Raw genomic sequence first — 16500 nt, 5'->3', positions numbered from 1 at the left:
GCAAAATCCGTAACTTTATATCCCCAATGCATGTGGGGGCAGCGTGCCACATGGCCACCCCCACCCCACTCTCTATATGTAGCTTTATAAGACAAAATAACCCCAACTGTGACATCTTTCTTAATAATATATATATAGCTGGGTAATTATTAATGTTTATTTAAACTTTTTAAGATAATAATATTTTGAATTTTATTCAAACTTCTTAGTGGAAAAAGGATTTTGAAAAAGGTGGTGGGAGAAAAGACGGGGTTACCGTTGCCGAACGAATCTTACTGTAATAAGCCTATCCCCAGACGGTGCCTATGCTCTAATCAGACCCCACAGATTCAACCCTCACTACTGATATGATATATAGTTTATTAATTCTTAATTAATTCATTTATTCCATTTAGCACCGCTTCCAAAATGGCTATAAATTAAATCTCACAACTATCCCCACTTCATCACTTTCCTCTCTCTCTCTCTCTCTCTCTCTCTGTGTGTAGAAAGATGGCCATTGTTGCAGTGAAAGCTGTAGTGCTTCTGCTAAGCTGCTTCACTCTCTCTGTGTCCGCCGATTTGTTCGATTTAGTGAGCTGGTCTCGGTCCACTGAGTCGAAGGATCACCACAATGCTCCGGCGTACCCCCCAGCCGAAGCCCCCAAGCACCCCAAGGCGCACCCGCCCCAGCACCAGCACCACCCCCGCCGCGGCCATCTTCCAGTTCACCCGCCGGTTCACCCCCCGAGTTCTCCCCTCCCCAAGAGGAACTTTGTGGCTGTCCAAGGTGTCGTTTACTGCAAGCCCTGCAAGTACGCTGGAGTCGAAACCCTCCTTGGAGCCACTCCCCTTGCCGGTGAGATCTTCAACGCGTTTGTTGCTTTTCTTTTTCTGTTGCGTTTCGAAACCTTCAAAGGTCATACATGGCGTTGCACGAACAGCTTCTGCAGAGTGTATCAAGAGAACCGAAATATTTTTTTAAATAATTAAGCAATCTTCCTGTTGTTATGAGATCTCTCTTAATTTATGGCATGTTTCCTGGTGATGCGAAGATTGCGTGCATGCATTCGGTTTTCCTTGTGACAAACCTCTCTTTCTGGCCTGTTTCTAGGCAGATTTTCCGTAGAAAAGGAGAGAAAACAGTTGTCATGTTTTGCTAATATATATATATATATATATATTTGTGGCATTGCAGAAGCGACAGTGAGGCTGGAATGCAACAACACCAAGTTCCATCCACTGGTCCAAGAGGCCAAAACCGACAAGAACGGCTACTTCTTCATCATGGCGGCGAAGGGCGTCACCAACTACGGCGCTCACAAGTGCAAGGTGGCGCTGGTGTCGTCGCCGTCGGCGGCATGCAGTAAGCCGACGGATCTGCATTCCGGAAAGCAAGGCGCCGTCTTGATTCCCAAGAAGCCTCCCGTCAAAGATGTGCCCAAGCCTCTTCCCTTCGAGCTCTTCTCTGTCGGGCCATTCGCCTTTGAGCCCCCCACCAAATGTCATTGATGATCCTGCCCGGCAGCTGATCACCCACAACCTAAAACTTAAAATGAATCCTAGCTAGGGTCTCATGCCATTGTCTTCATTCTGTTGTTTCTTTCTACGTCAGGTGTGCATCGCTTTAATTAGCGTTTAGTGAAGAGAAGATGGAGAGTACTGTTTGTGCCTTGGCTTGTCTGGTCTGGCTTGGGTTGGCTTGGTTGTGTATGCAAATGAAGGATTGAAACAGTAATGAATAATAGTTGGTCAAATCTTTAATAATAATAATAATAATAATTTGTAATGAATCGACGGATCTGTCGCCTGTTAGTGTTGGTACTTTTGGGGCCCTTTAATTAATAAATTAATGTATTTGGGGAAAATTGGCCATTGATGGAACTGTGTGACTCTTGGGTTGGAAACAGCTACTTATCTCTTTTCAGTCTTTGCTTTCACGCCTTCCCATATCCGTGCATTGGAATTGGATTGACTGATTGATTTACAACAGGGAAAATGAATGTACATTGTGCAGGACAGATGTGGACATACAACTGCAGGAGTGTTCATTTATGAAAGTACTAATCAATAAATTATCCTTATTTAATTAGGTGAGATAATGTGTGTTAGATTGCATTGGATTCTTGCGGGGCCTGCCCGGTTGTGCGGTGCCGGCCAGCATGGATGGTGATTGATTAGTCCAAGGTTTGGTTCTGGTCATGCATGCGTGCGTACGTCTTCAGGCTGGAGACCGGAGACTGGCACAGGGACTCATCATCTTCCTGGGTTCCGAGGAGCTACTACTGTCTCTCTGAGCTTTTGGTAGGGGTAGATGTAGCATCCAATGTTCTTCTCTCTAGCTTCAAACAATGTCCGTACATTCTTTTATATATATATATATATACACATAAGAATATGTTATTTGTACAGTTAGTAGTGTTTTATGTATTAAAAAAATGATATTTAAAAATGATAAAATTAAGAAATATTTTAAATTTCTTATTAAATTATTTGTTAAATTTTTTAGAATGTATTACAAAATATATGTATTATTTTTATTTATTTATAATGCTCAAAATAAATTTATTTAAAGAAAAAGAGAGATAAATTTATGAATAATTTTTTTAATAATTATTAGATAAATTTAATAATTATTAAAATATTTTTATCTGAAATGATTTTTATATTTTATTTTTTTATTTCATATTTTGTTTAAAAAATATTATTTAGATTAAAATATTTTTTATTATATTTATTAAATTTATCCAACAATAACTGAAAATAAGTCGCGATTTCTTATTTGAAATTTTATAAATAAATTTATTTATAAAAGAGATAAAATTACCTAAAATTTTATAGATAAGAAAAAATTGACCTATATATCCTCCATCTTATAAAAATGAAATTCTCAATGTATTCTAAAAAATTTAAGAAATAATTATAAAAATCTTGAAATACTTTTCTAATTTATTTTGATCATACTATATTTTAATTCAAAAAATATTTTAACCTGATTTTACTATAATCTTATCCTGTTCATTTTAATAAACATTACCTTAAAAGAATTATATTTAATGTAATATCTTTATATTAATGTTTTATATTATTTGTTTAATAAAATATAAGATAATGAAACTAACTGTGGCCAACCTGAAAACTATAGAATAATATCTCCAAATTACATTTGAAATTCAAAATATTTTCATTAAATGTAAGTTCCATTCCACATCACATACTAAGACAAGAAAAAAAATTACTCAAATTGTGAACCCTAAAGTCTTTTTTTGTGTTACCAATTATTGAACTATTATTTATTAAAATAGAACACAATAATAATTCAAAAGCCAAACCATAGTCCATAGAAACTAACAAATAAATGTTGCTGAAACATGTAATTATTTTCTTTCACCAACTTAGTGCTCTGGCTCTATGATAGGTTGGATTGATTTAAATGAATGCTCATGCTTGCTTGCTTGCTTGCTGGTGACATGAAATTAAATTCATGTATGATGAATTTGCATTAAAAAACTCCTAATCCCTATAATCAAGCAGCCAAAGCTGCTGATTTTTATAATTAAAGATAAATGAGTTAATTCCACTCAAACTCTTTATAATTCTAGCTTAGGTTATGTGATTTAGTTTTTTTTTTTTGCAAAACCCATTTAGTTAAACTAATGAAATTGATGAGGCAAATCAAAGTGTCCCTAATAGGGATAAGATCTATGCTAGGAGGCCCGATTTAATTTGGAGATCCATCAAGTTCAAAAAGATTAGAGTCCAACCCTATAGCTAGATATCCAAACTAGGACAATAAAAGGGCCTGGATCCAAACCCACTACCATATTGTATCACCAGCTAGCCCAACTCACTCAAGGGATTAAGTACGACCAATAACGTGGCATAATCTTGATCTTTTATCATCCCTGCAATAACCCTGTATAAAGGCATGATTTTTAAAAAATTAATTATTTTATTAATTACATTATTATTATGTGAATACAATAATCCATTAAGGAAGCAAGTCCTACCCTCCTTTGCATATGTTATAGAGCACATCCCAGATAAACTCGGACTTTAGGATCACTAAAATATTTTGAAATTGAGAGAAGTCAATTGAAAGTATGATTATTGTACAAATCGGATGGTGATAGGCCAATAAATAATCCTTCAACAGAAATCATCTTTGAGATTTTAAGTTTAAAAATGTTATTTGATCATTCACTTGTGACACTTTTAATAAAAATTATGTATTAATATATTATACATTTATATTAATATAATATAAAATATAATACATTAATATAAATTTTTATGGGTTTTTTTTTTCTAATTATTTATTTAATGATTGCATTAATTGTTGCTTGAATATTTCCCACTCAATGGATAATCTTGATTTAATTTAGCTTTCTACTTCTTTTTCAAATAAAAAATGGAAATTAAAGGGGAAGGAATACACAAGACAGTGTGACAATCAATTACAGAATATATTGAAGGTCAAAGGTTGCACATGCCTCCATTGTCTTTGTGTTCGAAATTGATTGATTTTTTTTTTTTCATTTTGAAACCCTTTTTTATTTTTTTAATTTTATACTATGAATTGGAAATATTGAACAATGTTTAAAATTAAAATGAAAAGGGGGTTGGGTGGTGGTGGGGGGGCATGGAGAAGCATCACATTGGGCTCCCAACCCAACAACACGCCCGCCCTGCTTACGGCTCAAACAAAGTAAAACCAGGTAAGATATAAATTCATATTAGTATAGTCAGTCATTATGATTATTAAAGCATGACCAAATTCTCTGTAATATTGGGACATTTCCCATACCTTTCAGTTTCATTGCTTGGCCATTTCCCCCTTTCAATTCCAAGTCAAGGCCAAACATTCATACTCAACTTGACAATCTCTCTCCCTCTCTGCCCCCACAAACATCATTGCTTTGAATTTCTTAGAGACTTCCTCCAATGCCCTCTTCTCACCCTCACTCGCTTCACTATTTCCTCCCCGACCACCTTCCCCTTGCCGGCGGTGCCCATTGGTTGAATATAAAATCATTACTCTTTCTAAAAATATCACTAGTATAAATATCGTGAAGAGAATATCACATAACATATAATAATAATTTCCCAAATAATATGCTCATAAATTGAAATACTTAAAATAATTTAACATTTTTTGTTATTATTATTGGGAATATAATATTGAGAGGGGATTGGTTGGTGGGTGAGAGAGTGAGAAACAATCTCTCTAGCAAGCGAGTGATGGAGTTTGATAGAGACGACACCCCCCTCTCTCTCCCCCCCGGCCCGCGCACCAACAAAGACATTTCTTACCAAACCAGGCAAAGCAACCAAGTTTACAAAACGCCCATTTTTTCCTCTTCTCTTTGCTTCCTTCTCTTTTTCTTCGTCTTTCTCTGTCTGTAATCTCTGACCCATCAATGGAAATCTCACCCAAACGCCAAGAGAATCACAACCCATCTCTTCAACCCTCCCCAAACAGCCACAGCACAACCAGCAGCGGCGGCAGCGCCACCACCGCCGCTACCAGTCCGACCGGCCAGCGCCACCCATCGACGCCGCCGAGGCCTGTCACCAGATCCGAGCCCAACAACCCCTTCCCCACCACCTTTGTCCAGGCCGACACCTCCTCCTTCAAGCAAGTCGTCCAGATGCTGACCGGGTCCTCCGAGACCGCCCGGCACGCCCCGGAAAGAAACCCGATTCCGCCCGTCAAGACCGGCCCCATGAAGCAACCCGCCTCGAAGCTCTACGAGCGCCGCAACAGCCACAAGAATTTCAAGATCAGCCCGCTCGTCCCCGGGTTCTCGCCCCGGAAGCCCGAGATTTTGTCGCCCAGTGTTCTCGACTTCCCGTCGCTGGCCCTCAGCCCTATCACACCGCTCGTGCCCGACCCGTTTAACAGGTCTCCAGCGAGCAGTGGGAGCTTGTATGTGGATGCCGAGGAGCAGGCGATCGCCAAAAAGGGGTTCTATTTGCACCCGTCGCCGGCGAATACTCCGAGAGACTCGGAGCCCCGATTGCTGCCGCTGTTTCCGGTAACGTCGCCGAGGGTCTCGGGATCTTCTTCTTGAGTGCGCTTTATGATCGATGTAAGATTTTTATATATTTTCAATTAATACATATCAATATATAATTCTCAATGAATGGGGGCAAATCAAATGTTGTCATTCGATTCGTTATGTTTGGAGAGTGAGAAAATGGAAAAGAAAATGAAGCGACACAGCGGTATTTGCTTCGAATTGCACAGCCCGATTCATCTCTTTTTCTTTCGCTTAGTCTTTGCATCATAAAAATCTCGAATTTTAATTCCAAGTTTGACTTTAATTACTAATGTTTAAAGCATACCTTCATTGTATCTCAATGGATGGATGAAATAAGGTAGAATAGGGTAAAGCCGACCAGTGGAAAATAGCTGTCTAAAGGGGGGAGGGCAGATGCCTTAATGGGAGGGAATCTTGACTCTTTTTTTGTGTGTTATGGTTTCAGACTTCAAATACACGGTTGTCACGGGTGATATTATAATTAAATATAAAAATTATGTTTTTACTTGCAATGAAATCTATCAAAATCGATTCCTTGGATTCTGTTTCTTTCTTGGATTCTTCAAAGAAATGATGCAGCGGGGGGTGGGGGGGTCTGGTGTTTTCTTTCCAAGTTTCTCAGGAAAAGGAAGAAGAAAATGACAAAGAAACAGAGAGAGAGAACGGGGAAGCCAGGGAAACGCGGACACGGCGGTGGGACTGGGCAGTGGCAGTGGTGGCCCATTGTCTTCTCTTTTCTCTTTCTTTCTTTCTCTATCTCCTCATTGTTTTCTTCCCTATTTCCCTGTGGGTGTGGCCATCTCATGGCAGCTTTGAAACTTTCCCACCCACTGTTTTTCCTTGTCTCTGTCTCAATCATCACTCCGTTTTCTCGCCTTCCACGCATGATTTATTCATCCCTTCAACCCCCTGTTTTTTTATCGGCTTCCAAACATGGTTTATTTACCCCTTCAGTGGTTAATTTGTACGGAATCGGGAGACAAATCGCAATATGGATTAATTACTTTCCATGGACTGTTTGAACATGACCTTATAGATATATACAAACGAAGTGGGTATAGTCAGAGGCCTTATACCTATCTTCACTCTCGTATATACATTTTCCCTGCTTGTACTCACTTCTTTGCTCAAAATTTTAAGTTCATATAAAAGCTCACACGCACTTGTGCAAAAATTCAAATCAATTGGTTGCTTGTAATTGGTTTTCATCAGTTAGTTGGCTCATGGCTGTATTGCTCGATCCCGTTCTCACTCACATGGTACAAAATTCATTTAGAATAATTCATATATCTATATATAATTGGTTGCTTCAAGCTTGGGTAATGTACTAGAGATGCTAGCTTGACGCAATCATCCTGCAGCCTGACAAATTTGACCTTACAGATAAGAAAGAGAAAATAATAATGAAATTATATGTGTGTTTGTGTGTGTATATATATAAGTGAATTAAAGACATTACAGATTTGCATGGAGCTATGCAAAGAACCCAAAGTTGCAGAAAGAGAACAAGTAATTAACTTCATAATTAAACCTACAAGGCAACATACATTATATATTTATATATATAGGTGATGATGTCATCGACATCTGGCGGCCGGCAGGCGATTATGTTCTTAATTAGCCGGTGCACCTGCGGCACCTGGTGATGGCGCTGCAGCCGCGGGTGCAAGGGTTTCATCCTCCTCTCCTCTGGTTGCAGTTTTAGTAGGAATTGCCGCGCCTTCTGCAGGGCAATTGTTGGCCTCATTGGGCATGTTTGTTACAGTTTAAAAGTTGTAATTTTTAATTTTTAGTTTTAAAAAAATTAAGATATAGTGTTTAAACTTATAGAATTTTAATTTATAGGTTTTACTAATTTTTAAAAGCGATAGAAGTTGACTTTTTCAAAACTGGGGTATCCCAGTTTTTACAATTTCTGTTTAAATGATTATATTTTTATGACAATTTTATCTTTATTTTTAATAAAGAATTATCCTCTTGTCTACGCAATCATGTGTTTTTCTTCTCTACCGTCATCTCCATTTTCAGATCTCTTCCTCTTTCTCGCCATCTTCCTTTCTCTCTATACTTTAATTAATTTTTTTATAACACTTGAAATTTATACATATATACTAGTTAATTTTTAAATTATCATTCTATAACTATTAAGGGTATTATGGACAATTATACAAAAATAAGTTATTTTACAGCTTATGGTATCAAATACTACAACTACTTAACTACAATTTTTAAAAAATTGCAGCAAACAGGTTCACAACTTATTTTAAGTTTTAGAAGCTATAATCTAAGAAAATAGAAGTTGTAATTTCTTTAATTAAGCTGCAACAAACGGGGCCATTACCGTGTAGCTTATGAAGTTCTGTCGCGGCTGCCTCCGACTCCAGTATCAGCTCCTCCGCCTCCGTGTACAAGCACTCGCCCAGCACGCTGTTGCACCTGAGCGAGTCGAAGGTGAACAGCGGCGCTTGTCGGGAAGCTACCTGAGAAGGCCGTCTCGGCCAAGGCGATGAGGACGATGGCGACGTGGATGAGGAGGGGGAGAAATCTTCCGGCCCGAATTAGAGCCATTGATGATTGAAGAAGAAGAAGAAGAAGGAGGAAGAGGGAAAATGGAAATGGAGGAGAAGAATTAGGTGGTGAAGATGGGGTGGTGGTGAGATGTCTTGGTGAACCGGTTTAGTGCCTGTTTCTTCCTATTTTTGGAGATGATATGTAGAACTCCATATGCCATGCATGGCCTCTATTGGGAGATATTATGGCTCAACCCATGCTCAGCTCTAAGTTCATCAAATTTACATCATTTGCATATTGGGCCAATTATTTGGGAACCATAAGCGAAGCCCATAGCTATAACTATGGTCCCCTAACTTGGGTTGCTATCGCAATTGTTCTGGGCTCTATTTTGCCAGGGCCCATTCAAGTAAACCAAAAAATCTGACTTGATATGACTTGTAACACGTATTCTATTGTGGGCACTCAAAAATATTAGTTTAGAGTAGCTTTCAAACTCTTAAAAAAGATGAATCAAATAACATGCCCAATTAAATCTCTTTAGTCACTAAGGAGGAGAATAGTATTAAACTTAATTGTCCCACTTTGAAAGTAGTTGTTAATTTATATCATAATCACTAGCAACGATCCATCTTTATCGTTCTCGTTCTATTATAAAATTATTATAATCTAGAGGGAGTTGCAAAGCATGAATCTCATTTGACTCAGTCTATCACAATGCACCCACGCCACCCAGCATGTATTTGTCGGGCATTTATTGCATTTCCCGGATAAAAGATGGGTCTAGAGAGTTGTGATAGATAATTAACAATTATTATTATATACAAAACCTCGATGTAAATTTGTAGAAGGTAATGTAAAAGAGTCATGGCGATAGCAACAAAAGATTGATGTATTCGTTTAGTAAATCAATTCAAATTGGACACTTCCATGTAAATTTGTAAGTTTAGTCTTATAATAATAATTACTGGCTCATGTCTCCTCAATCAACTCCTCATGATGTGAATGGGCATACTGTGTGTGGATGCCCCTAGCTTAATCAGGTGCACCCACTCAGCTCTTGGGCGTTGGATTTGTTGATCATCTTCAATTTCCAATCACATTACCTCCGTGACCACGCCTGATTAGAGCTAAACAGTTAGTGGGCTTTGAACTTAGAGCCTGGGTGGACCAAGCCACCAACCTAACGACAACAACTTCTCGGACCCTTTGTCCACCTCATCAAAATATTTCAATTCTTTTATTTTATGATACTGACTTTATAGACATTTGATTGGTACATCACTGAGCGTAAATTTAGCCAATTTACCCTTTTTAGAAATCAAATCATTTTCTTAATGGGCCCAAATGGTCATATGCCACGTGGACGATGTTTATTCAGCGTTTGAGATGGAAACTTCCCTTGTCCAACACTAACGAGGACTAGGAGGAGTTGAAAAAACAGACCAATCCCCCACCCACCAACCCACCAGCCATCATCCTCAAAATTAACAAATTTACTGCTTACCCTTCCCTAATATTTTTTAAATTTATAATTTTGACATTTTTTAATTATAATTTAATTGTATTTTGAGCGTTTTGAATTTTACCAACAATTGAAAATTTGATCGAAAAACTCAAAACTCTTTTTATTTTTAAATACATAATAAGACATAAATCGTTTATGTTCAAGAGTAGACGAAATAATATAAATCACTCTCATCATTATACTATTTTTATTGAGGGGAAAGACAAAACTTATCTGCAAGAGACATTATAGTGATGGATCAAGAAATCACAACTTTAAAAAGGATGCCCAAAAGAAAGAATTAAGTGTATTTTAATGGGTCTGGCTTGGATTGCAAGGGATCCCCTTATATCTTAGTAGTCAAATGCAATGATATTTCTAATTAGTGCACTATACTGTATTGCCCTTTTTATTCTTACTTTACAGAGGGAATAAATGATAAGCTCGAGGGCAAGGTGGTAACTTCATCACAACGGCTCATTAAGAGCAGCCGCCGCCTTTTACTTTGTCTGTTTCACGACGCAGCAGGATAAGTGGGCCCAGCAAGCCTAGTGTTTTCCCTCGCTCCAACTTCATTACCCAGCATGTGTATACTTGATCTTGGCCACTTGGGGGCGCTGTCTTGAGCCTTCAAAAGTCTGAACTTGCACTTCATTTGATGGGTCTTTCTTGCTGATTCTTAACACCCCCCCCCCCGGATTGGTTCTTCAGGTAACATGTTCTTCATTTTGATCAATTTTATCTCATCATAAGAACACTTTTCTTTTATGCTTTCTCAGGGATCTAAGTTGCTTAATTTTGATGCTACCTGTATTGATTGGAAATGTAATCGATGCCCCCCCCCCCCCCCCCCCCCCCCCTTTTTTTTTCTCTAATTTCTCTGTCAGTTCTTGATTGTCTGAGTGATGAATTATCCTGTCTCTCCATTTACAGAGTTCTCTTTGGTTACCTTTATTATTATTACTATTATTGTCATCTAAGCCATTCGCACGTTAATTTTTGGTTTAGTTCAGCTGGTGGCTGAATTTCTGTGTTTATGCTTTGATTAATTGGATTCTCCATCTCAAGAACTTTAGGGTTTTCATTCAATTGGAACCAAGTCTCTGTCCCATGGCTTCTATATTATGATTATGATGATAATTCCTCTTTCCACAGAAGTAACCTTTGTGCTGAGTTTCTATTTTCTGATGATTGGATATGGTTCACTGTTACTTAAACCCTAAACCCTTAGAAAACCCTTTCTCCAGATATCTTCCGAAATCTTTTTTCTCCGGCTGAACATGTTACAGACCAGCTGATAATGTTTATTTTCAATTAATGGATAGTTTCTGCAGTTAACAAGAGCTAGAAGATTACTCGCGGTTGAAGAAATTTGTTCCTTTTCGTCATGAATCTTGATTCATCTGTTTCCCTCAAAGATCGGAAGGGAAGGAAGAGCCCTTTCTTTGAGGTAATTTTGTGAATCTTCAATTCGATTTGCATGTTCACTTCTATGCTAGAGTTTTCTGTATTATCTAATTATGAAGTAGAATTGGTAACAATGAAGTTGTGCATTCAGGTCACTAGTACAGAAAAACAGTTGTGGGGGCTGATCCATTCGAAAGGTATATTGCACACAGAAGTCCATGACTTGTATCGCAAAACGCGTTCAGGTTATGAGAAGATCATTCTAAACAATCACAAAGAGGTGGAACTTCAGGATGTTGAATGTTCCCTGTGGATGCTGCATTACATGCATATTGATGAATTTCGTAAGAGAATTGTGCAAACTTCTGCAAGTTCTGATCAGAGTTTGAAGTCAGGAACTTGGCGAAATGCTACTAATTCATGGAGCAGCATTGAGAGCCACAAGGAGCAATTCAAATCATTTCTGTTGGAAGCAATTCAGTTTTACCAAGATTTGATTGCAAAACTAAGACGACGTTATGGACTACCTGAAGATCCTTTGGCATATGAAAAGGATGGCATCTCATGTGATATTGACTCTACAAAATTTCATCTGTGTCAATATTCATGCCATCGCCTTCTGGTTTGTCTCGGTGACCTAGCAAGATACAGGGAACTGTGTAAGAAGCTTGATTTTCAGAAACCAGACTGGTCTGTTGCAGCAACCTACTATTTTAAAGCAGCATTGGTTTGGCCAGATAGTGGGAACCCCCAAAATCAGGTATGTCGAATACACCATACCGGTCAAATCTTTAAACATTTCAGCAATGTGGGGCTAATATATGTAATTGTCACTGTTGGTATTTGTAGTTGGCACTGTTGGCAACATATGTTGGCGATGATTTCCTTGCATTGTACCACTGTATAAGAAGCTTAGCCGTTAAAGAACCTTTTCCTGATGCCTGGAACAACCTTATTTTGCTCTTTGACAAGGTAAAGATGTTATTCTAACTTTTTGCTGCTTGAGAAAACGTTCTGTCTCTTTATCCCGGCACTTCTTAGTTGCTTCTTGTGATTTTGCAGAACAGGTCATCTCAATTGGATTCACTTTCTAAGGAGGCCCAGTTCGATTACCTAAATCCATACGAAAGAAGTATCATAATGAAAGAATCAAAATGTGATACAAGGCTAGCCAGTGATCTGTGGCCTCTTTTTGTTAGAGTGATAAGCTTCTTTTTCATTGAATCCAGGTACATCATATCCACACTTCTCTACTGATATTCAAAACACATTGGCAATGCATCTTACTTTTGTTATAATATCTTCCTGTTTATCCACTTATCAAGTATCTTATTTCTGTTTGTGTTCGCAATGCTCATTTAATTTCCTAATCTTCTTTGAAGATATGTTTAATTTGCATTGATTCTTTCAGCCTCTATATTTTTATTTCTGCACTCTGATTATATATTTGAAGAATAGATATTGGGATTATCTAGTGCTTATATTCTGTTTCCATCTGAGATGTAACATAGCTTTTTTTCAATGTACACCACAGCTTGGAGGAATTTCCTTACACTTTTGGATCCACTGTGAGAGAGTTGGACTCTCTGTTGGCTCTAGATGACGATCAACTAAAAGCCACTCTGGAGTCTTACCAATATATGGATTCAGCCAGAACAGGCCCTTACCGAGCCCTTCAAATTGTCTCAGTACTCATATTTGTCATCAACAGCCGAGTTGAAAACTTGGGGAACGAATCAGATGAGAACAAGGTGCAGCAGCCTATGTTGATGCAATTTCTGTTGACTACCACATTCATTTGCCTGGGCCGCCTTGCTGAGAGATGTCTGGATAGTATTCCTGTGGAACTTAGTCCCCTTCTGCCTGCGGTGCTCATGTTTGTTGAGTGGTTGGTTGGCGTGTTTGGTAAAGTAGAACCATATGGTGCTTGTCAAGAAGTTAAAAGGTCCGTGTCTTATTTTCTTGATGCTTTTGTTGACCTTGTGAACCAGCTTGATAAGAATGAGGGTGAATTCAACAATGGAGATCACATTGCTCTTTGGGAAGATTATGAACTAAGGGGCTTTGAACCCCTAGCTCTCGCGCATGAGCCCTTGGACTTTACAGCTCATTCAAAACTCCCATGCTACTTGGTTAATGTCAATGTATGCCGTGCTCATCGCATCTTTCAGGCTGCCATGAAAATTTCAGACAGATCAGATGGTTCCCAGAAGTGGATTTGCTATGATAAGTTGGGAAGAAAGTTTTACACAACAGAATCAAAATCAGTTCCGGAACACATAGAAAAATTAGTAGCCCAGTCCAGTTCAGATACTGCGATTAAGGAACTCCATCAGCGCAGGGAAGCAGAACTAGCCGATTCCAGTTCAGACCATGAGGTAAACGATCCCAAACAGTACAAATGTGGAGCCACTGAAAAAGATGCCATTGGAGGGAATGAATGTCACCCTTTTGAAAATGGAAAACCTGTCGCCACGGAAGATGAAGAAGTCATTCTCTTTAAGCCTATTACTAGATATAACTCAACACCCCTCTTTCCTTCTACGAGAAATGATGCAATCTCTATGGAAGGTTCGAAGGATCAAACAGCGCCTTTTGATGAATGTTTGTGCCACGCAACATCTCTTTCTGCAGAAAGAAACGAGGCCCCATTCGAGCCTTTGAGTTACTGTTCTGATGCGAGAGACCTCAGGAACAACAAACTATCCAAGCAGCAGGAGCCCCTATCGAAAGATTCTGCTACGTCATACCATACTGGGCCGCCATCACTCAGTGCTTGGGTACTAAACAGAGAGATTTCGAACAATGAGAAGGATAAGGGAACAAGGGACTTTTGGAAACCGGGCTTAAACCCCATCGATGAAATAGATTCTGCTTCCTTGAGTCGCCTCCTCCTCAGTGAAGCAGAGGATTCTGCATCCAATACCAGCCATGTTTCTGCCACCACACCTTACTCTCCTCCTCCCTATTCTGCTCCGGTGCCATCAGCCCCATCACTGCCGGATGATCCCATCTGGTTTGCCGACAATTCTGCCAGTTTTCCTGACAGCAAGAGCTCAGGAAACACGAAAGAAACAGATGGAATTCTTGGGGCATCGCCACTTAGCACCTGTACTAAGCGGTCTGCCATTCCTGCTCCAGTGGGTCTTGTCTCAACCATTCCAGGTCTTATTGGCAGTTACAGGCCTGTTCTTGGAATGAGCTCTTCAGAATGGCTCCATCACTACTACAATCAAAACCTCGAACGATCAGTGAGTCCGGCATGGCCGGTCCACTTGTATGCCCCTGGATCCGTAGGAAACTTATATGCTCACGACACATCCCGATTCAATCTTGGTGACCGTTGGGGAAATCCTTCGAGTCCTAACCAGATGGTGTACTTGGAAAGCCCTCAGCTGCAGCCAAATTCTCCTCTCATTTACAGTGCAGATGAACAAAGAAGGGAGAAGCTTTTCCATAACTACCAAATGCCGAGCCCTTATGGCTGTGGAGCCGTGACAGAGCTCAGAGCTGACCAGCCACCTATCCTTCTTCATTACCTTAAGGAGAAAGAATGGCAGTTGCAGACACAGCCACAAGTCAGAGGCCCTACATATATGGGTAGTTAAGTCCATCACAAGCATATATATCCTGCATTTTGTCTTTGGAACGGATTGGATTTTTTGTTGTAACATGGCTGTTTGTTCATGAATCAGAGCATTCAGCTGTACTTTGTGTGTAAAATGTATATTTGAGTTCAAGGAATAAACCTTCCAAAAGAGGAGACTCAAAAGAGTGTCCGACTCGTTCATCCACAGCTCCTATGGGTAGGCTTAGTGTCTTCCGTGAAAGTAGAGAGTACCCCTTTAGGTTTGTGATAGCTTTTACGGAAAAAAAGAGAAGTCACCCATGAGAATGTTGGCTACGCGACGACCAGTGGTAAAATTTGTGATTATTGGCAATTGGTCTTATTAGATGATATCTCAAATTCAACAATCTCCCTACTTCTCCAATACTAGATTAAATGAACTGTCTTTATCTTCTTCTTTTTTTTAATTTTTTTTTCGTAACTTCAATGCCATCTTTTAGTTATTTAAAAAAAATAATAATAAAATTTAACTGTCAAAATCGTATTTTTTGTGAGCTTGTCAACTAAAAAGAAGCCAAAAAGACAAACAAACATATGAGAAATTCTATTCACAGTCACGTTTTTGCTCTTTGCAGTTATAATTAAAATAAATTTAATAAATACTCTTCACAATCACTTTTATTATTCTTTTGCAACCACTTATATTCCAAAATTACTTTCTCCCACATATCCCATACATCGTGGTGGCGATGGCCGCTAGGTACGGAGGAGGTGGTGGCCTTCGAACGTTGGAGTTTGAAGGCAGCCTGCGCTTCCGAACTCCAGGGTTCGGAAGCCCTAGTTGGCTCCGAACCCTGAAGTTCAGAGGCACTAGGAGCCTTCGAACCGTGGAGTTTGGAGGCAGCCTGCGCTTCTGAATCCTGTGCTTCCGGAGCCGTTGGGAGTTTTCCGAAATCTGGAGTTCGAAGGTTCTCAATTTTCACTTTATATATAATATAATATATTATATTACACATTTTAATTTACAATGTGTAATATATAATATATTATAAGTTCGGAGGCGCTCTTTTAATTTGCAATTTGAGCAAATGAGCAATGATGCACTTGCTGCTACTGGAGTTAAGTTAATATAATGTTACTTGAAGTGCAGGTGCAATATGTATATAATATAATAATAATATATTATTATTATTATTATTATTATTAAAAGTAATCGAGAGTCTAATATTTATTTAATAAGTTATCGAACTTTTATTTAGATATTTTCATGAAATCTTATTGAGTTAAGATGTAAGTGCATATGATTTATAAGTAATTGATAATTTTATAGTTAATATTTATATTTATTGATAAAAATTTATTAAATCTATATTACATGTCATGCTTCCCAAACCCTTACAAACACACACTAATACATACAAGGTTTAGATTTACTTGTGTGTGATGTTTTTTTTTTTTTTTGAGTAGTTATCTTTTTCGTCAAA

The 16500-nt window shown here is 38.6% G+C and overlaps 3 protein-coding genes across 4 annotated transcripts; all 3 read left to right on the top strand.

Moving 5' to 3' along the window:
* The first annotated feature begins 436 nt into the window (after positions 1-436).
* Positions 437-1772, top strand: LOC127808847 (non-classical arabinogalactan protein 30-like). Its single transcript, XM_052347511.1, has 2 exons — positions 437-838; positions 1178-1772. The coding sequence occupies exons 1-2, from the start codon at positions 493-495 to the stop codon at positions 1489-1491; spliced, it is 660 nt and encodes a 219-aa protein (XP_052203471.1). The 5' UTR covers positions 437-492; the 3' UTR covers positions 1492-1772.
* Positions 1773-5260: 3488 nt separating this feature from the next.
* Positions 5261-6156, top strand: LOC127807195 (VQ motif-containing protein 4-like). The gene has a single exon (XM_052344865.1). It carries the CDS (start codon positions 5400-5402, stop codon positions 6051-6053), a length of 654 nt encoding a protein of 217 aa, XP_052200825.1. The 5' UTR covers positions 5261-5399; the 3' UTR covers positions 6054-6156.
* A 4436-nt stretch (positions 6157-10592) lies between these two features.
* On the top strand, positions 10593-15238 carry LOC127808495 (nonsense-mediated mRNA decay factor SMG7-like). Of its 2 annotated transcripts, none has more exons than XM_052347061.1 (6): positions 10593-10752; positions 11367-11491; positions 11600-12208; positions 12298-12420; positions 12511-12677; positions 12983-15238. In XM_052347061.1, exons 2-6 carry the CDS (start codon positions 11429-11431, stop codon positions 15054-15056), a joined length of 3036 nt encoding a protein of 1011 aa, XP_052203021.1. In that variant the 5' UTR covers positions 10593-10752; positions 11367-11428; the 3' UTR covers positions 15057-15238. The 2 variants fall into 2 exon arrangements, with proteins under 2 accessions (XP_052203021.1, XP_052203022.1); XM_052347062.1 differs by having other exon boundaries at positions 10596-10752; positions 11376-11491.
* The last annotated feature ends 1262 nt before the right edge of the window (positions 15239-16500 follow it).

The sequence above is a fragment of the Diospyros lotus genome, chromosome 8 (genome assembly GCF_014633365.1).
Source record: "Diospyros lotus cultivar Yz01 chromosome 8, ASM1463336v1, whole genome shotgun sequence".
NCBI classification, from domain to species: domain Eukaryota; kingdom Viridiplantae; phylum Streptophyta; class Magnoliopsida; order Ericales; family Ebenaceae; genus Diospyros; species Diospyros lotus.
This window is presented reverse-complemented; position numbering and strand designations above follow the sequence as displayed.